A 20,123-nucleotide genomic window follows, 5' to 3' on the forward strand; every position below is an offset into this window, starting at 1 on the left:
CCCCCCCACCTGCCTGCCTTCTTGGAATCCTCCCCAACTGCTGCTGCATGTGTGGTACTTTGCCCTTTGGCTGTTGTACCTTTCTCAGGACTCGTCGTCTTCGTCTCGTCCATGTTAAGGTGGTGTTTAATTTGTTTCTTTGTTTGTCTCTAAGGATTTTATTCTTGTTTTTAGGGTGGGAGTCCGGGAGAATATGCCCATAGTTTAGGGGGCATTTTGTAAATACAGCAAAAGTCTTCTGGTTCTGGGCGGTTGAAATTTGGGGATTTCCTCGTGTCGGGGATCAGTCTCAAAGAATTGAGAGCTGCGATGAATCTGTACGGGCTCGATTACACCTCCATCGACTTAGGGTTGGTGGAACCAGGCCTCGTTGATTATGTTTCTCCGTCGCGTGAGATGATCGTCGATAGAAGAAATAGAGATAGAGAGGTGGAGGATTTACTTAACCTCTCGAATTCACTGTTGCGGAGAAGCCAGCGGGAGATCAGTCCGCCGCAGCGTCGACACGACGGCACTTCGCCATTGCCGCTTGGAATGGATTGGAGCTCTCCTCCTGGTGTTTGGGTAAACTCGATTTCTCACTCTTTCTTTCTGGTAAATCACTTTTCTGATATTTTTCACACATATAGATGTTAAATTTTTTTCTGAAAAGTTCGTGAAATGATTTAATTGTTGCGCTAAAAGAATGTAGACAAGCTGATTAGCTAATGGAAGCATGTGAGCCTAGAACACTTGATTAGAACAAAGATCAAATAAGGATATATCTCAAGAACACGCTTTGTTTGTGTAGATAGAGTGATTGTACTGTGTAGATTTGTCTTATTTAAATTTTCTGCAATAAATCTGTGCCCATTATTATGGTTACGTTTAGATATGTTTTGGATGATGTTGGAGTTTTGGAATTTTTTCAGGGAATAATGAAAAAGTCAAGGAAATAGTTATATGACATGATATTTTCTTCAAAAAACTAACAGTATTGTGAAAAGTGATTTAGAAATGTATGTATATTTGTTGTGTTAAAGTTCACTTTAAGGACTAAGGTGGGTTATTGTATTGACTATCGAATGGTAAGCTGTACTAGTGATTGGCGCAAATGTTATATGAACAATTTCGTGTTTTAACTGTAGGACGGCCAAACACCGCGAGACCTCGTGATAATTTTTTGAAAAAGTTACAGTAGATAATGTCAAAAGTGTTTTTAAAAATACACATAAGCAGAGCCTTTATATTTGTTGTGTTAAAGTTCACTTTAAGAACTAAGGTGGGCTGTTGTATCAAGTGGTAAGCTGTAATAGCTAATGGTGCAACTGTTATATTAACAATTTTAAAATGTAGGACGGGCCAAACACCACCTGGCCTCATGATTTTCACACGGGATGGACTTATTGTGCTACGATACCTGGTTGGAGCTTCTTGTCCGAATCCGGAGGTTCAGAGCCTGGAGTGGTATGGAGTTTGTCCTTTTCATACATCTTGCTCTTGGCCCAAACATGTTTTTTGAGTTTCTCACCTCTCCAGCTTAACAACCCCACACCCTCTCCCGCAAAAATATGTACATATATATGTATGTACGTATAAGGACAAAAAATAAGAAATAAAAAAGGGTGATTCTGCGTAGCTGGACGAAGTATGAACAACTATCCTTGTTCAAGATTAATAAAATTAAAGGATTTTGGATGATGTAATCTATATATATATATATTTTGAACTAGATGTTTTTGGAGGATTTTCTGATATGCTAAGAAGAAGATGCGAGTCGATTCTTTGTTTATTCTAACATTTTTTGCGTCACAGTTTTACAGAGTCAAAGTAGGTTTGCAGTCTCCTGAAGGTGTTACCACCTCACGAGAAGTGCTGAGAAGGTTTAGTGATTTCTTGAAGTTGTCATCTGATGTAAGTCGGCAGATTTTCATCTATTCACGATAATTTGTAAATACTATTGAAGGATACTTAAGCATAAACCATTTATTTGTTCATCTATTTTTATTGGATTCGTTTTCATTTTATTTCCAGCTGCCACGGATTTAATTTTATACTCTCTGCAATGCTTCTTAATGATATTTTGACGAGTAATAAGATGGGCTATCACATTATTTATATTCTTTTGCAGCTCAAACAGTCCTACCGCAAGAAAAAGCTTCCCCCGCCTCCTTCAAAGGGCCTTTTCAAGTTGAAAAGTGAAACAGCTTTGGAGGAGGTTAGTATTTTCTTCAGCTTGTCTCTTCTTACTCATCTACTTGTGTGTGTAATAATTACTCGCGTTCGTCACAGCGTAGGAACTCTTTGGAGGACTGGATGACGAAAGTGCTCTCAGATATTGATCTCTCGAGAAGTGCTTCCGTAGCATGCTTTCTTGAATTAGAAGCTATTGCACGGTTATGTATGTATCTTCCTAATACACTATAAACATTTATATCTTTTGCTCTCGTCTTTTGCTTATTTCTAAAAAAGAAAAAAAAAAAAAAAACACTCAATTCCCAAATTATCCTTCAGCGTTTCGAGAGTCTAGCCACGACGTGCAAGATTTAAACTTGAGTTGCAATGGAAGTAGCCTTTCAACAGTAGCATCGATTCATGGTCCTAGGACTGAGGCATCTGAGATTGGCTCCGAGCAACATTTGAAGGGTGACAACTCAGAATTTGACAATGGACTACCGGACTCTCTTGATGATATCGGCCCAAATGAAGCATTGCACAAAACTGACAATGCTAACACATCTGAAGTATCCAGTGAAGGTACAAAATTAAAATCTTTGCAGAATTTGTTTGGTTGAAGAATGAACTTTATCTATAAGATTCACATAGGGGTTTCAATATGTTCTAGGACTCACAATGTTTCATAATTCACTTCTAGTTCTTCCCACAGGCAAGAACCAGTTTCAGACTGCCGTAGAACAGCAATTGAGGTCATCAAAAACCGATGTAGAAGATCTTGTAGCAAGATTAACCCAAGAGCGCGCCGTCACACAATATCTCACCATCAAGGTAGTAACATTCTGTATTTTAATTCACTAATTATTATTATCAAGATTTGACCCTCTTTGTCACCACTCACACATCTATAGCTTAATTTCTGCTTCGTAATCGTCATCCTAATCCGTCATGCTTAATTAACCATAAGTTTTATTCGCAGTAAACTTAATCATCATTCCTTGTTTCTGTTCGCTTACACTCAATTGGAATTGTGTCTCATATCGACTGGCCTTAAACGGGTAGATGCATTTCTTTGTTCAGTAGAAACATATATGTAGATTCCGACTACGAACTCTTTTACTTCTGCAAAATGTGCTAGAAGGAAAAATGGAGCTTCTTTAGAAAGAAGAAAGTATGAGAAGCATTTTAATAGCGAAGAAAGAAGCAGTCGAAGATATCTCTGTCTTTCCTCACACAACATAAACTGTAACGGATCGTTCAATGGCGTAATATACCAAACGATGAACTATTGTTACTGTGTCTTTGCAGATCAATGATTTGGAAACTGAACTTGAATCTACCAAGAAAAGTGTCGAAGAAAATCTGGAGCGCGCAATGTCTGCTGAGGAGGAAAGGATTACTCAAATGCAGTGTGATATGGAGGAACTCAGAAAAAGGTGCATAGAGATGGAATTAAGGTTGAAATCTAAACAGGTATGAGTCTCTTACCATACCAAATTTACCTGAGTTTTACTTTGGTAAAGTTCATTTAATATTTTCGGGAACAATGTCAGGACGAATATGATCATGATGGCACGACAACAACGGCTTCAGAAGAGATTGAATCTGTTAGAGAAGAGCTAAGGAATTTGCGGAAAAGCCATGAAGAAGCACAATTAAAATCGAAATCAGAAGTTGAATCACTGAGGTCGGAACTCGAAAAGGTGGCGAAAGAGAGGACAGAATTAGAGGTAGCATTTGCATTAGGAATTTCCTTAGTCTTTTAAGGAATTGCCGTGAAAGTTTTGGAATTTTTTTATACTATTTATCGAGTATTTTTTCTTTAAAAAAAATCACATCAAATAATCTTTTACTTAAAAGAACATTACATTTAATGTTTTATTTTTAAAATTTTTCAAAATTCTAAAATTTATATGAAAGAGAGCCTAAAGTCTCGGTTTCAGCTATAAAGCCATTCTGAATAGAATCATCCTGTAGATGAGGTTCATGCATGTTTGGAAAAAAAAACGCTAGGTGGATTGAAAAGCAATTAGTCTAGGCTCTCTTTGCATGGAGGCTTTTTAAGCTTTGAAAATTTTTAAAATAATAATTTATTTATATGCTAAAACTTAAAAAGTGTCTATAAATAGAGCTATAGTCTTAAAGAATTCTTGCGATTAAAGCGTGCATTGTATCTTACTTACCTTGGATTTAAAAAAGCTCTTAATTTTGACGCCATTCTTTGTTTGTAGGCAATGCTACGAAAGGAAAGAGCAGAAAGGGAGCATGTAAATGATGCCCATACAAAGCTGCTGCACGAATGTAAGTTGCTTCGTAGTCGACTTGAAGACGAAGAATTTGCCGTGAGCAACCAAGAAAGTAGTAACCCGAAAATAGATGTAGATGTTCACACTTCATTCGAGAACCAAATCGACCCATCTTGCTGAGGTACATAACTCCGATTCATTCATTTGCAATTAAGTTTCGACATTCAATAATTGCCAGTTCATTGCATCAAACAGGGTCAGAAGCTCCTCGCCGCAGCCCAAGTCACGAGTCAGAACAACAAGAATACAAACACACAATCAGTTCAAAATATTGCCTATTGACGTCAATCTAGAAAACAAGCATATTCTCTAATGCTATCAAACCATCGATCGAATCATCTCCGGGCAGCTGAAAGAATAATGCAAAAACAGATATATACAAATGAACGTAGCACACTATCCTAAAGCTACTATTGCTCGTGTTCAACTCATTCAGCTTAGCTCTTACTCAAAAATGTACGAGCAAACCACCAATATAACCTTCAATGATTATCCAAAATTTACGAGTTACCGTAGAGCATAGAAACTGTAGATGCAATTTCACAACGCCAAAAAAAAAAAAATACCAATTATTTATAGGTACATAAACATATATATATATATCATCATCATCAAATATCCAAAGTATAGTGTAGAAACAAAGTACCTGTGAAGCTCTAATTTTCGCCGCCTCCGAACATACCCATCATATCCTTGGCAGAGCCGCCCATATGCTTCATCAAATTCTGCAAGCCGCCCATGCCGCCAATCTGCTTGAGCATCTGCGGCGGGAGGACTTTACTCATGTGTTGTGCGTTCATGTTTCGCGACAATGCGCTCATTTCTCCCTTCTTTGGGATCTTGAGCCCCTTCATCTTGCTCCAGATCTTCGCCAGCCGCTTGTATTCTTCCAGCATGTCCATTACGTCCCTCACTGGTCGGCCGCACCCTCTAGCTATTCGCATTATCCGGGATTCATTCATGAGTTTGGGATTAGAACTGTCCAACTCTGCAGAATTATTTGTCGGCACGTTTGAATAATGTTGGTTTTAGTTAGTTATGTTTTGGATTGATAAAAAATGCAAGCAGTGTGTGTGTATATATATATATATATGTGTATGTACATATGACTTGCCTTCGTCGGTCATTGAGTCCATCATTGTCATGTATCTTTTAATCTTTGCCTGGCTTTCCTTCTCGTGGCCTTTGGGCATCAACTCTTGGCTAAATCCCGGAAGCATTGAAAATACCTGCAAATGTAGAGTTCGTGTAGGTAATCTTCAAACAAATGCATACCAGGGTAATGAATCGAAAGAGAAACTGTAGATGTCGAAGTTTTTCGTTAAGGTCAAATGTCAAAACAAAATTGTCAAGAACCTGAGTGAAAAGGAAATTCCGTGCCAATTGAATATAGATCACAACATGAATTACATGAAGGATGAACTAGGAAAGTTAACAACAATTATATACCTGACCAATGGGACCCATCTTGAGTATGTTCTGAAATTGCTCGTACATAATCCTCAAAGTAAAGTTGCCTTCTGAAAGCTTCTGGAGAAGCTCGGGCTGTTGATCCTTCGGAACAACTTCATGAATCTTATCCATGAATCCAGACAAGTCACCCATACCTATAGAAAGAGAAAACTTAGAATATTACTTCATTAAAAAACCATAAGCATCTTGATGGCGATTAGGTTAATGGATGCCGACCTAAAAGACGGCTGACAAATGGCTTCACATCGAATACTTCAAACTCATCCATATGTTCACCAGTTCCAATAAAAATAACTGGACTTTTTGTCGCTGCAACTCTGCAAATGTAGCACAAGGATCAGAGAATTTTCATTTTTCATAGATAATATAAAACTAGCAACTAAGGAACACACAACAAACAAGATATAAAGCATTTCTAATTGAAAATAATAACTTCGCAGATATTCTGCCCATACATTATTAAGCAATTTCAAATAGAAACTTATACTAATGGTGCCACATATATAGCTTATGCGGTTTTTTTATCGAATCTATTCAAAGTCCACGGCATAGCATCAAAAAGTTAGCAGTTCTGTTGCAAAGGGTGTATAGATTAACCATAAAAACCCAAACACAAACCGCAAAACAAACACACTTGAAGGGAACTTAACTTCCGAGTAGAAAGGCATTACCACGAAAAAAAGTTTGAGATGTTACGTACATAACGCTTATATTTTAATAGTATATAAATATTCAACAAGATTGTTTGACTTACGCACTAAGTGCACCACCTCCCTTTGCATGCCCATCCATCTTAGTGACAATCACAGCTCCGACTGCAACACTTTGCTTGAATGCTTGTGCTTGATCAAAAGCAGCTTGACCGATACTGCTATCCATGACAAATATGACAAGATCTGGTTTCTGCAATTTGAGAGAAATGGAACATTTGACGTTCGGGCAAAATGCTAAACATATGAAAGAAATAGGAGAAACAAAGCAAGATAAAAATTACCGTTGCTTCAGAAACTTGACGCATCTCCTCAAATAGAGCAGCTTCCTGTTTGTGACGTCCGCTGGTATCGACAATTATGAGATCACAATTTTCCTTCTTAAATCTTTCAACACCTTCAACTGCAATTCTCACAGGATCCGATTCGGTGTAACTGTTACAGATATATCAATTTAGTTATTCAGTTGGCTAGATGCATTAAATAGAACTAATAATGCTCACTTGCAGAGGTCAGCAGAGGACAGACCGACAGAAACATATATTCATTTGGATCAGATTTCTACCACAAAACGAAATAATAACTACTGCCGAGGTGGTAAGTTCTAGATAAAGTAAAAAAAAGCTATATATTTGATAATATTCTCTAGTGCAAAGCCACACTATTCAGGAAACAATACTTCTTTTGGGGCATTTAATAATCCATACGGATCGAGAAATGCTCTCAAAATAACCATCAAAAAATTGAAAGCAAATAAGCAAAAACCAAACAAATTTTACCTTTAATCCACTGATATTATAAAACAACAAACAAGATAAACGTATGGCAACCCAAGTATCCACTTTCCGGAGTTAGCACACAGAAAAACCCCTTTTCCCAATTAACCAAGCAACAAAAGAACAAATCCATTCTACGTCTCTAGCAGGGATGCTGCCCCATTATCATTGCTTTTACAGAACTTATAGACCCGAAGAAGAGTCTACACCAACAAAAAATAAAAAATACCTTCCGTAAAAAGGAATTTTAGCTTTAGTGGCATTTTGCTTCAACTGATCAAAGGCGCCAGCTCTGAATGTATCAGCACAAACCAATGCAGGCTTCCAACCCTTCTTTTGATGGTAATATGCATATTTTGTACATGTTGTTGTTTTTCCGGATCCTGTAACGAAAAAAATCAAGACATCAAAAGTTTTCTCATAAAGACATTAAAGAAGCCTATCGTTATTAAGTAAGATTGCGAACTACAGGGTCGATACAGCACAATATAGCAATCATGTGAAAGAATAATATCAACTAGTTAGCATACACTCGCTCGTCATAACAACAAACCTTGAAGACCGACAAACATTACAACACTAGTTTTCCCTTTCTTTGGGGTGAATGAAGGCTTCCCGGGATCCAATATCTTGCACAGCTCGTTAAAAATCGCCTGGCACAGAAATTGGACTTATTTGAGTCAAATGCGACGTATACTTAAATAAGTTTTCAGAATCGAAAGATTTCTACATTGCTTAAAACTTAGAAATGATAACATCAACTTCATTACAAAATCAAAATAAGGACCAGTAAAATCCTGATCGGATCAAATTCATTCCGGTGAGTTATTTATGTGTAACAGGAAACACTAACCACATGCAACGCAATTTGACGACAATATATCCAAGTGTAAGGATTCCAGATATCGAATTAATGGAGTTTCAGCAGATATTAGGAAACAACTGAAAAATGAAAGCAACTTATACATCAATAGCTTCGTACTAATTTCGATCTCGAATTAAAATTTGGCCACGCTATAATTTTATCTTATTTCTACAAAATCAAGTAAGCAATACAGAATACCTACATAAAGATAATTGAATCTCCCAAATCAGGAAATCCCCAAACGCCCCCAATTTCAAAAACACAAATCAAGATTCCGAAATGATAGTTCAATCATATTCAAATCTAGCAATCAATGGTGAATCATTTCCTCCGCCCACCTGTTGAATTATTTTACGCTTATTATGCCCCGCGGCGAGATCATCGAGATTGACTATCTTCTTGATATTTGTCTGCATCTCGCGAACGAGCTTGAACTGCACGTCGGATTGGAGAAGCGCGCGGGTAATCTCGTTGAGGCAATCACTGAGCACCTTCTCGTCGATAATCGTCGCATTGCTCATCTGCTGAATAGCACGAGAAATGCTTCCACCTAGCTGTGCGAGCACCATCTTCGCCGATTATCTGTAATCGCCGCCGCCGATCGGCCTGAATTGGAATTAGGGTTTGGGAATGGGAATTCGTCGTTGGGTTAGATAATGCTCGCCGGTCGACGGAATTACGTTTGACGAGACGAGACACGCCTTTCTTACAAATGTATCCAACCAAAACGACGTCGTAGTCAACAGTGCTCAAAATGTATGGGCCTCTTGAATGACTAGCCCAATTTTGCTCTAGGGCCCAAAATTTTTAAAAATTATTATGGACTTATTGTTAATTATTAGAAATATAAAATGATATTAAAATATTAAAAATTACTCTATTTGTCCCAAATAAGGTACAATATTTGTTTTTGCACGAATTTTTAGGTGGATAGTATTAAGTAGGATGGAGAGAGAAATATATATTTTGGATAAAGTGTGGGGTAGCGTATAATTAATTATTTCCTATTTTGGAAATGTTCCAAGTGCTTGGACATACAAATAGAAAATATTGTAGGGTGTTTGGGAAGATGGAGTATTACTTTTAAATATTTTATGAAAAATAAAATTATTTTTTTGTTGATATAAACATTTAAAGCAAATACACATTTTTTTGAATTACTTCTTTATTATATAACATAATTGTATTAAAACATTTGCGATTTGTTTCTTTTAATTTTTTTTTCCCACTAATTTTATTTACAACTTAATTAGCTTACGCTAACAAACTAACTTACTTAACTTTAACAAATAATCACTATTTTTTTTATGTATTCAACTATTGTTCTAATGCATAATAAAATATGACAAATCAACAGTATAAAAGTAAATTTTTCGTAAAAAAAAATTAAATAAATAAATATATATAGTGAATATTGACTTTATTTTGTAAAATAATGTAATATATTATATATGTTAAAAATCATATCAAACGGTACTATGTTTATGAATAAAACCTCAACCCTTGTAACTATTTCATATCTTCCCCCTCACCTGTTGTATATGCTTTAAGTTCATAATTACATGCTATATAAGAACATCTCATTTGTTGATAAAGTATATTGATAGTCATAAGTCCCATGATTTAAGTATTTATATTATTTGAGATATTTTTATTGATTTTGATTAGATTTTACCTGATTTGATTTGGGTATATATTATTTATTTATGATTTACAGGAAAAATAAAATAAAATAGTTATAATTAAGGAGAAAAAAGAACAAAAAAGTCCAAAACAAATTAGGGCAAATATAAAGAAAGAAAGAAGGAAGATGCGCGACTTATGTCACTTGCCAAGGAGAACACCGTGCAGAACAGTCACAAGGAGAAACCGTGCAAGAGCAAGAAGGAGAAAGATTCTTCCAAGAAGATTTCGAGTTCTATCCTTAGCAACGTCATTCTCAGCGATGTTTCTCTTTGCTTCATTTTCCTTTGTTCTTCCTCTTATGATTAGCGAGTAATTTACGATAATTTTATTGGATTTGATCATTCCTATACTAGAAAAATAAACTACTCTTTAATCATAAGAGAAAGAACAAAGGAAAAAAAAAAAAAGCAAAGAGAAACATAGAATAATTTTGGTAAGGATAGATCTCGGAATCCTATTGAAAGAATCTTTTTTCTTCTTGTCCGTTCTGCACGATGCATAAGTCGCCGCGCCTCCTTCTCTTGGACCTTTTTGTTATTTTTTTCCACTAATTATATCAATTTTATTATTTTTCTCTTGCATATTATAAATAAATAATATATACTGAAATCTAATCAAAACCAACCAAATATTGCAACGCATGCGATTTATGACTATCATATATTTTTAGTTTTGTTTTGTTTGTGAAAACACATTAACACCTATTATTGTACCATACAACTATTACAATTTACAATTTAAAATTTTATGGTCAAAATTCAAACCCAAACGACCAAAATATAAAAACTTAAAAATCACTTTAAAAAATAAATGGAAGATGCAAAAGCATAAAAAGCCATCCCAGGTCAGAAATAGAAGCAAGCAATAATTCCTTTGTATGCATAAACGTCTCAAATGTGAACTTCGTTCGAACTCAGCCCCAAACCAAATGACATGAGCATGTTTCTTACACCGTACATATATTTTATATATATATATATATATATAGTAGTATGGAACATTTTGCCAAACAACAAATTACATACTTGCTATTAGAAGACATCCGGATTGAATCGTCCAGGGATCGAATTGTTCTGTTGCGCCTGGCGCAAATGCATCATCAATGCGTAGTTGTTCACCTGCAGGAACGTTCCGTTGATGAAGCCATTATTTTAACAGAATAATTTAGCAAAGCATGATACCGAGCAATTCGTAGAAGTAACTTGACTTCTTATTATTTCTAAAAAATTTCAAAAACTCTGTCTAAGTTTGTGTACTAACCTCGAGAGTTCGCAGTTGCTCCTGGTACTGAGCCACCACCTGCTTCAGTTGCTGGACCTCTTTGTCTTTCTCGTCATACTCCTTTTGGCGTTCGTGCTGGATGGCAACTGCGCGTTTAAGAATGGAATTCTCCCGGAGAAGCGCCTCAATTTGTTCTTTCAGCATCAGATTTTCCTATAATGAAAAAAATAAATTGCTACTTCATTATTCACCATGGAAACAAATCGATTTGTGGGCGTAGTGCGAAAAGCATTACAATGTTCTATTTTCGGACAAAAGATTTCAATAGCACAAATTTCATCAGCATATGCTTAAATATATTATGTCTTGGACAACTACCTAATCTTCTATTTCGATATATAGTCCAAGATTCGATCTACAACTTTTATTAGGTTTGAGATAATATAAGAAGCAGAATTACAGATCCTTACCTTGTGGAAATTTTGCGCTGCCTCAGCACTAGCCCGAGAACTTATGGTTCTCTCGAGGCTCTCCAAGAAATTAGCTGCTCGGCATCTTGCATCATCAATGGTGGTGGCACTCATCATCTCATTCACGAATAAGTTCACCCATTCTGCGCCATCTTCCGGCAAGTTGTTCTGGACGTGAGGCTCTTGCATAGGCATTGCCCCCTCATTAGGAGGTGTTTCACCTGCAAGTGAAGTGGCATCATCACATCACAGTGCATTTGCTATAATGTCAAAACAAAAACTCAACCTGAAACCTGTAAAGGATTCGTTACTAACAGAAACAGTGTTTGAGACATCTGCTGTCACTTCACAATAAACCAAATTACTTTGTGTGCAGCCGAACACATAAATAGGATAAAGAAAAGAAAAAAAAAGTTGTTTTCTAGATCTCCAATTAATCATATCATCCATGTTATGATTCCCAGCACCCTTCTACTTATATAGTTACTTTTACACAAGCAAATCGGTAACATCTCCGACTAAAGCATAATAAAGTTCCCAGTTCAGATTTGTTTATTTGGATGTCAATTGGAGAGTTTCATACGGATATCTAATATAGATCAGTGGAAACAAAATCAGCTGATTAAAAAAAAAAAAGGCATATCTATTAAACACTGAAACAGCATTTGCAGGCTGCCTTACCTGGTTGAAGACCGATATGGGGGAGACATGTAAGGAAAAGTCAGAGGCAACAAAAAGAAGATATGAAAAAACAGGAAGGCAGCTGCTATGATGTCAAGAAACTTAACAAGAAATATAAAATTAAAACTTTCCATAACCTTATTTCATTTTAAAAACAATGTAAGCCCGAATTAATCCTAATTACGATCGAATTTGATTTTAAAAACAATGTAAGCCCAAATTAATCCTAATTAAGATCGAACCTAGTGCCACTTACCATGGCGCAAAGGCTGCGCCATTACGTTCGCCAGCTTGCCATTTACAAATGTGTTATAACATAAAGATAGAATAACATGCAAAGCTTGAAACCAAACGTGGAAACCGAAGTATATTGCCACGTGCCCTTGCTTTGATCATAAATAAAAAGACAAACCTTGATTGACGGTTACGTTTCCTTCAGTGGGGCCCACATTGTCATTAGAATATCCGATATGAAGTTTGTTGAGGTTTTGAATTGCCAAATCAAGATCATGGCCAGATTCTTCCATAGCTTTCTCTAGAAGCTGGAAAATAATGGTGGGATCAATAAGTGGATAAGATCTTACAAAGAAACAGTAAGAGATATAAATGTTTAACTACAACATGAGTAAATAACTAATCACCTGGAGTTAAAATTACAATCATTAATGTTCTAAATCTGTATCTATTCAACTACTCATCTATCGAAAATCGGGGAGATTCGTCTGTATAAGGATTCAAACTGGCATCACTATCCATCAAAGAATTTGGCGTATATGGAAACCCCTCAATGTATAAACTAAGTCAATTAGAACATAAGGTTGTTATTAGAAAATACCAGAAACAAACAGTACTGCATTTAAACAATTAAATAGGCATTTCCAATCAAACAAGATACGGGAGTTCATCTGTAAGATACATTGTTTCGAAGCAATGGATAACGGAAGTTTGTCCATAATTAAGGCCAAAAGTTCTTATCCTAAAACCCTTAGGCGAAATAAGGCGAAATTACCTACGCTTTAATCGGATCTAACAAACCCTAGTCCACAGAAAATCCCTAAACCCTGCTCGAAAATTTCTAAATAAAATGTTTAGAATTCACCTGAACATCAAGATCAGGAAACAATCCCCTGAGATGAGCAATCGGACTCGTTTGAACAGGCGGCGAGTAGGTAAACCTGACCGGCGACGTAGATGATGAGCACCGAAGCCTCTTTAGCGCCGGCGGCGATGCAGATGCAGGCGATGACGCCGATGGGTCGATTTCCTCAAAGAACGACCTCTTGCCGCAGAGAATTGCAGACATGATAATGATTTACAAAACAAAACAAAACGAAAACCAAATTAACCGATTCAACTAAAACCCTAACTTACACCTCCGATTGCACTTCGCTCGTGAAATTCAAACCAACAATAAACAAATAAATAAATATAAAAATAAAAGCGGGTAATTAGAGATTCTAGGGTTAATTCGAGACCCCAATCTTCCCCCAACGCATCTAGTTCTTCGTTTGCTTTCTTGGGGAGAACAGCTTTGGATTGCGGTGTAAGAGGTTAGGGTATTTATAGCGGTGAAGAATGGGCGGCGATTGGTATATTCACTCGTTGCTCACGCGACTTACAAGGCGCGTGGCGTTCAGTTTCCCAACTATACAATTGCGTGCAATTCACTGCTTAAGTGCTTAAAATCGTTTTTCAAGAGTCGCTATTGTCGGACTATAAAGGTTCATTTGGATGGCAAATTTGGTTTAAAAATTAATATAAATAAAATTACTTCATCCTAAAATACCGTATAACTAAATTATATTGGCATATACCGTATATTTAAATTATTCGCATCTTCACCGTGTCGGTAGACTATTAAATTCAACCGAAAAATAATTCGACTATTAGATTCGGCCGAGACGTTTACCCAAAACACACCAGAAAAATGGTGACTATTTGATGTATTGTCAGGACAATGCTATTAATTAACTATCCTTGGAAAGAGCCAAATTTCATTGCCAATTGAATTGTGCTGTGCTTTAGAGTGTTATTACAGTACATTCTTCTAAACATCTTCAACAACAACAATACTATAGCCGGGCTAACTTCTATACTCCGTCTTGCGAGGGCTCTGTAATCCCGGGTCCTTGATCAAGACGGTACCCGACCGGGCTTTACACTTCATCGAAAACTCGTGAACGGCGTCTTGAATTCCGACCAATGCAACAAGGAATTCAGCGGCATCCGTCTGGCTCAGCACCTTCCTCACCGCCAACTCCAGCGCCTTCATCCTGCGCCATTCATTAACAGACGACGTTAAGATCGATTACTAAAAGCTCAGGGAGCGCCAGTCAATCGATGAACTAACCTAAGGTTTTGGGCTTTAACGATGACGCCGTGTATTTTCTTGTACTCGGACATGACCTGGGCGAGAGGGGGGGCGACGACAACGTCGTCGCTTTTCCGAGGACCGAACGGCAGGTTAAGGATACAATTGGACTGGATCTCAGTCATCTCCTCGTCGATCACGGCTTCTTCGATTCGGATATCGTTGATCAGCTGGGAGAGGGTGAGTTCGATCCCGACAGGGTCCCACAGAAAGTGGAACAACGAGCGGAGGAGTTCGAGTACGGTGGACGGCCGCCAGTCTCCGAGCCAAGACACGGCCGCCAGTTCATGGGGTGGAATCCACTTGGGCATTAGAATTTGGGCCACATCGGCCATCCTCGTCGGGGCCATTGCCCGGCTGTAATGAGCCTGGAATTGTCCGAGCTGTTCGTCGATGAGTTTCTGAATTGCCCATCTCGATTTCAGCTGTTTCTTGAGCCTTGCTGCTCCTGCTCTCTGCCCCTGCTTCCATGACCCATATTTTCCTCCTGATTGTACAGGTAGAAGAAGGGTGATTCTTGCAGACTCCATAACAACCCAACTCCCAATCGAATCCATGAAATCGGTAGGATTCGTCGGGGAGTCGGGATTGCTTGGAGCCCACAAGAATCACGCTCGATGAATGAAATACAAATTGTTAGTATTGCCGATATGACAAAACTTAAAGTCTAAAATCTGAAAAGTAGATGAAACTCAAGATTCGTGCACCAAGAACAGATAATCCCTTTGTCGAAAATTAATTTTTTAAGAAAGGAGGAACAGTTTTTTACTTGGTCTTCTGGGATCTCGTCGGTGGAGTGAGATACAGGAGACTTGCTTTGCAATGGACTCAATATCTATGAATGCTCGGCCGCTGATTCTCGAATCCAGTCCATCCTCTTCATCCTCGTCGTCGATGGCTTCTTGAACATGTCTCCTGCAAAACAAAAACAAACCAAATCACGCTATCTATCTAGCTGAAAGGATGGGCGTTTCATAATCGAGGGATCGGATAGATTTTCGATGTGTTTACAGCAGCGGTTGAGATGCAGCTCTCCTCATTCTTCTTTCCTGAGAATTGTGAAGGGAGGAGCTGTTATGGTTGAAGGAAAGAAATTAGACTCTTGGACGAAACTGAATCTTTAATCAACTGAAGAAGTTATAAAGAGGAGCTTACTTGGGGCCTGGGGGGTCCCGGGATCTGTAGTCCAAGGGCCTCCCTGCTAATTGAGCTTACAAGTTGCATATATACCGTACTTATCATTCTATGCAAGCTATTAAATACTCGAATCGACAAAACCCGACGCCATAAAACAGTCATTCGAAGAAATAACCCATTCATTAATCGGAGTAAAGGTTTGCAGTATGTTCGCTATACAATCGGACCAGCTAAATACATTTTTATACACTAGAAGCATCAGCAGCAAGATAGCATTCAGAAAGATCGTAAAGTAGAGTTATATAGTCGTCAAATAGCATGCTGTCATAATTTACCACGTGTTATAACCCATAGAGGAATGAGATATTTCGTGAGAAAGATGAACCTGTGCATAGCCGAGAATTTGGTGTCTACGGGCCTTCTTTGAAGAGAATATTTGCAACGTTAGGCGGTAGCCACACCGAGTTGTTTTGGCCATCTTGGTTGGTTCCATCAGTCTGCTTCTGAGTAGTCTTTTTTCGGAGTCGGGCACCTATGTTTCTCCCAACAAAGATGCCGAGCTTTGTGGCTGTAAATATTCCGAGTGTGATTACTAGTGGCCGCACTGCCCAGTGAAAATCCTCGGCGTGTTGGTACTTCTCAACAATGCTAGGGCATGTATCAAAAGACACCCGGTCAACTTCCTCGGGATTAGCCAAGAAGCATTTGGGTTCATCTCCAAGAACAAATCTTCCCGGGAATGTAACTTCAAGACATCCATTGGGAAGAATTTGTGAGATTCTCCCACTGGCCCAAGACCCTCCTCTTTTATGGGGCCACGGAAATTGGGGGGTCGTGATATTAGCCTTCAACCTCACAAAATGCCCGACCAGAAACGGTTCCACAACTTTAAGCTCGGAGGAATGTCCCTTCCAGAGAGTTTCCAGCCCTAAAAAACCAACAGCAACGCTTCCATCACGTTGTATGGAGTGAAGAATTCCGAGAGTCGAATGGTTGCTATTTTCTTTAGTCGAGCGAACCCAATCCCCCATTGCGAAACCAGCAGTGACCCTCTGTAGCGCAGAAATGTTTACTCTGAGCTGATTGTGCATGCCGGGGATTTGGACGACAGCAAAACCATCCCGATCACTATCCTTCTCCAGTCCAACCACAACTCCTTCAGTTTCAGCTAGCCATTGAGGTTTAAAGGTGTTTAGACCCTTTCTTGGTCGAGCTGTATCACCAACTTGAAGATGATCTTTCAAGAGAAACCATTTGCTATAGCCGCTGCAATGCAATTTATCGGGATAGATACTGCCCCCCTCACCTCTCCATGACCCGTCACTGTCAAGAGCATTCCTTGAGCTGCAAGTTCGGGATTTAGTTTGAGACAAAAAAGAAATGAGATTAGATAACTATGTTATATGATCATTGAAAGGGAAATATAGTAGCAGCCACAAAACAAGAGTTGCTCTAGAGAAAATGAACCTTTCAAATGCTTGTAAAATGTCTGACATCAGTGGTCGGTTGCGAAAATCATACTCAAAGCAGCCCTTGAGAACATGTTCTAAAGCAGGAGGAAGACCACTTGGTACTTGTGGCTTTTCTTTACATATAACAACCAAGTGATGTATCTCGTCAGCAGATTTTGCAAACCAGGGTGGGGTTCCGGTCAGCAATTCAATCATGCTGCAAGCAAAACCCCAGGAATCGGTCTCGTAGGATATTGGACCTCTTGTTCTAGGTTGCCATTGTTCGGGTGCAATGTAGTTGGGGGTTCCAGACCTACTTGCCAAATCCAAATCGCGCCATGGAACCCCAAGAAGCAAGTATGGAATCCCAAAGTCTCCAAGGATAGCATGATCATTTTCATCAAGAAGGAAATTAGTTGGCTTGAGGTTCAGTATCAGGTGACCGATTTGGTGAAGAAATTGGATTCCTTTTGCTAGCTCAATGCCGTACCTGAAAGGGTTTTCATTTCGGGTTCATTAGTAAGCATCTTGAAACTTTGAAGTTTACACATAAAAGTAATATTATTATTATGATTATGATGCCCATTACCTTAGTACATCAGCTAGTTGAAGCTTTCCTCCTTGCAGACGCCCTATTCGATCACCTACCGAACCCTCATAATATCTCATAACAATGGAGATCTATAGGAAAGGCAAGGTGCCAACTTAATATTTTCATTGTGAAAATTATAGAACACAAATTTAATTGGTACATAATCCAAAGATTAACCTGGCCAGATATTACAGAGATACCATGCAACCAACAAACACCTTGCAATTGTTGTGACTTCAATTTTTTCCATAATTCTTCGAACTTATGAAGAAACTCATTTATGCGATCCTCTGCTGTTGGATGCAGCATCTTGACAGCAACTTCATGATACTCATCAAAGTCGGAGGCTGACTGATGATGTGTGGCTACCCAAACATCACCAAAGAGTCCATGACCAATTCTGTATTTGAGCTTCAGAGATGCAGGATCTATGTACCAATTCGGAAGGGCAGGAGAGGCATCAACAGTTATTAATTGGTCAGGATCTCCTTCATACAGCTCATAATCAAAAGGAATTTCAGGTGAGGAAGTCTCAATCTGCTCTGCCATGCTGTTCTCTGGAGATTTAAATTATCAAACAAGTTTAACAATTTATTTTTATTTTTTTCCTTTTTGGGTATATGCCCAAATAGAGATTCCTCACTCGTGAAACAGAAAAGTGACCAAGCAATTAGTATAGATTGTTCATTGCAAATACACAAACATAAAAAAAGTCTCTACAGCTTTCAAGTAGCACATGATCGGATGATCCATAACAATCCATATGTAATACTGAAATAAGTTAGAACATTATTTTCATTACGAATTAGAAAGAAAAATGTTCCTCAAGAACCAACCTTATACTTGATTTCTTCTCTCATTCCAAGAACATGATATAGATAAAGGAAATAAGTCGAACCTTTTTTCTTCTTTTTTTTTTTAATTAAAAGAGTTCAAGAAAACATTTCTTAATCCTCAAAATCGCTATCCTCTGAATTCTGAAATATTTTCCTATAAGGAGATGAAAACAGTGTAGGAGTCATAGCCTAAAAACAGATAATAGGAAAGAAATTTAGACAAAGCAAAATCATTGCCAAATCTCAAGGACCTTAAACTCTTACTAGTTTCCTTATTCCAATACAAAATTATGAAAAAAAAATTAAAAAAAAAAAATCAGGAGATAAATTACAAATCTAAAACCTAACCGCCATCGCTATAGCAAGTCGATGCTTAATTTCAATTTCACGCAGAAAAACACCATCAAATTACATGAACTTTTCTTCAACTAAAATCACCAAGTTGACGCAAACATAAGCAACTCGACGCGTGCAAGTATTTCCAAATCCAAATCAATTTCAAACTAACAATCGCTGAATCTGAAGCTTGCATCGTACAACAACAATAATTAATCAAGTAATTGCAAACACCACAAAAACTATTCCAGAACAAAAAAAAAAAGCACAAAACGACATACCAGCAGGGTAGAGGAGAGAAGGGATAACAAGGCACAGCTAGCCAGCTAGGGGCAGAGAGATAGATACAAGGACGATGCTGAAGCAGAAGGTCGCAGTCGTGGAGGCGTGGCCGTCAAGTGAAGTTCGCCTCCCCAGCGGAGGAGTGACCACTCAATAATAATTTCCCCAAAGTGGTTTACTACTGAAATTTTCTGATTTATAGCGTCACATCTAAAAAATAATAATAATAATAATAACAATACTGTATTATAACATCATCTAGGGTGGCCAGAGTGGTTGTTTTGGTTGAGATTGGGAAAATTTGATTTTGATTTGATACTAAAATTAAAATAATGTTTGATAAGATATTTTGTGAGAAAAAAATTAAGTATTTGTTTTGGAAACATAAAGTTTAAATAGTAAAATTTGAGAAATTTTGTGTAAATAAACATACTTATTTTCAAATTGAATTTTCGATTATATTAAATTTGATTAGAATATAAATAAATACTTCATCCGTCTCACTGTCTATTTAACATTACAAATATCCTTACAACTTACAATATATTATACAAATGTCATTACCATTGTATCACACTTACTAACGAGGTTATTTTAGTCATTTCTATTTTATTCCTACTATATCCCAATATAATATCAATATTCCTAAAACTACGTGAAAAAAAGCAAATGAATATTTACTTTTGGAACGAAAGGAGTATAAACATTGTATATTTGGTATTCCTTCAGCTTTATTTTGATTTTATATAATTTTGTGTTAATCAAATTTGATTAAA

General features: G+C 37.5%; 5 protein-coding genes across 9 annotated transcripts; 1 reads left to right on the plus strand and 4 right to left on the minus strand.

Annotated features, from left to right (window-relative positions):
* Window positions 1-169: 169 nt before the first annotated feature.
* LOC127262883 (PX domain-containing protein EREL2-like) lies at window positions 170-5,063 on the plus strand. Of its 2 annotated transcripts, none has more exons than XM_051291736.1 (11): window positions 170-564; window positions 1,336-1,446; window positions 1,795-1,893; window positions 2,111-2,197; window positions 2,272-2,380; window positions 2,494-2,736; window positions 2,855-2,985; window positions 3,463-3,627; window positions 3,708-3,884; window positions 4,386-4,581; window positions 4,656-5,063. In XM_051291736.1, exons 1-10 carry the CDS (start codon window positions 310-312, stop codon window positions 4,578-4,580), a joined length of 1,572 nt encoding a protein of 523 aa, XP_051147693.1. In that variant the 5' UTR covers window positions 170-309; the 3' UTR covers window position 4,581; window positions 4,656-5,063. The 2 variants fall into 2 exon arrangements, with proteins under 2 accessions (XP_051147693.1, XP_051147694.1); XM_051291737.1 differs by having other exon boundaries at window positions 2,867-2,985.
* Window positions 4,918-8,977, minus strand: LOC127262884 (signal recognition particle 54 kDa protein 2). Its single transcript, XM_051291738.1, has 9 exons — window positions 8,623-8,977; window positions 7,973-8,072; window positions 7,649-7,802; window positions 6,928-7,078; window positions 6,688-6,836; window positions 6,150-6,250; window positions 5,910-6,067; window positions 5,575-5,689; window positions 4,918-5,448 (listed from the first exon to the last, which is right to left on the minus strand). Exons 1-9 carry the CDS (start codon window positions 8,851-8,853, stop codon window positions 5,117-5,119), a joined length of 1,491 nt encoding a protein of 496 aa, XP_051147695.1. The 5' UTR covers window positions 8,854-8,977; the 3' UTR covers window positions 4,918-5,116.
* A 1,821-nt stretch (window positions 8,978-10,798) lies between these two features.
* Window positions 10,799-13,884, minus strand: LOC127262886 (uncharacterized). The gene is made up of 5 exons (XM_051291744.1): window positions 13,442-13,884; window positions 12,755-12,884; window positions 11,662-11,882; window positions 11,231-11,404; window positions 10,799-11,088 (listed from the first exon to the last, which is right to left on the minus strand). The coding sequence occupies exons 1-5, from the start codon at window positions 13,643-13,645 to the stop codon at window positions 11,002-11,004; spliced, it is 816 nt and encodes a 271-aa protein (XP_051147701.1). The 5' UTR covers window positions 13,646-13,884; the 3' UTR covers window positions 10,799-11,001.
* Window positions 13,885-14,287: 403 nt separating this feature from the next.
* On the minus strand, window positions 14,288-16,379 carry LOC127262885 (uncharacterized). Of its 4 annotated transcripts, none has more exons than XM_051291741.1 (5): window positions 16,236-16,344; window positions 15,725-15,784; window positions 15,483-15,628; window positions 14,693-15,200; window positions 14,288-14,615 (listed from the first exon to the last, which is right to left on the minus strand). In XM_051291741.1, exons 1-5 carry the CDS (start codon window positions 16,241-16,243, stop codon window positions 14,426-14,428), a joined length of 912 nt encoding a protein of 303 aa, XP_051147698.1. In that variant the 5' UTR covers window positions 16,244-16,344; the 3' UTR covers window positions 14,288-14,425. The 4 variants fall into 4 exon arrangements, with proteins under 4 accessions (XP_051147698.1, XP_051147697.1, XP_051147699.1 ...); XM_051291740.1 differs by lacking the exon at window positions 16,236-16,344 and adding an exon at window positions 15,869-16,033 and having other exon boundaries at window positions 15,725-15,762; XM_051291742.1 differs by lacking the exon at window positions 16,236-16,344 and adding an exon at window positions 15,869-16,016 and having other exon boundaries at window positions 14,289-14,615.
* LOC127262881 (E3 ubiquitin-protein ligase KEG-like) lies at window positions 16,012-19,526 on the minus strand. Its single transcript, XM_051291735.1, has 5 exons — window positions 19,347-19,526; window positions 18,071-18,450; window positions 17,891-17,982; window positions 17,318-17,791; window positions 16,012-17,194 (listed from the first exon to the last, which is right to left on the minus strand). Exons 2-5 carry the CDS (start codon window positions 18,440-18,442, stop codon window positions 16,261-16,263), a joined length of 1,872 nt encoding a protein of 623 aa, XP_051147692.1. The 5' UTR covers window positions 18,443-18,450; window positions 19,347-19,526; the 3' UTR covers window positions 16,012-16,260.
* Window positions 19,527-20,123: the final 597 nt, after the last annotated feature.

The sequence above is a fragment of the Andrographis paniculata genome, unplaced genomic scaffold, assembly GCF_009805555.1.
Source record: "Andrographis paniculata isolate CXL003 unplaced genomic scaffold, ASM980555v1 Contig66END, whole genome shotgun sequence".
Taxonomy (NCBI): domain Eukaryota; kingdom Viridiplantae; phylum Streptophyta; class Magnoliopsida; order Lamiales; family Acanthaceae; genus Andrographis; species Andrographis paniculata.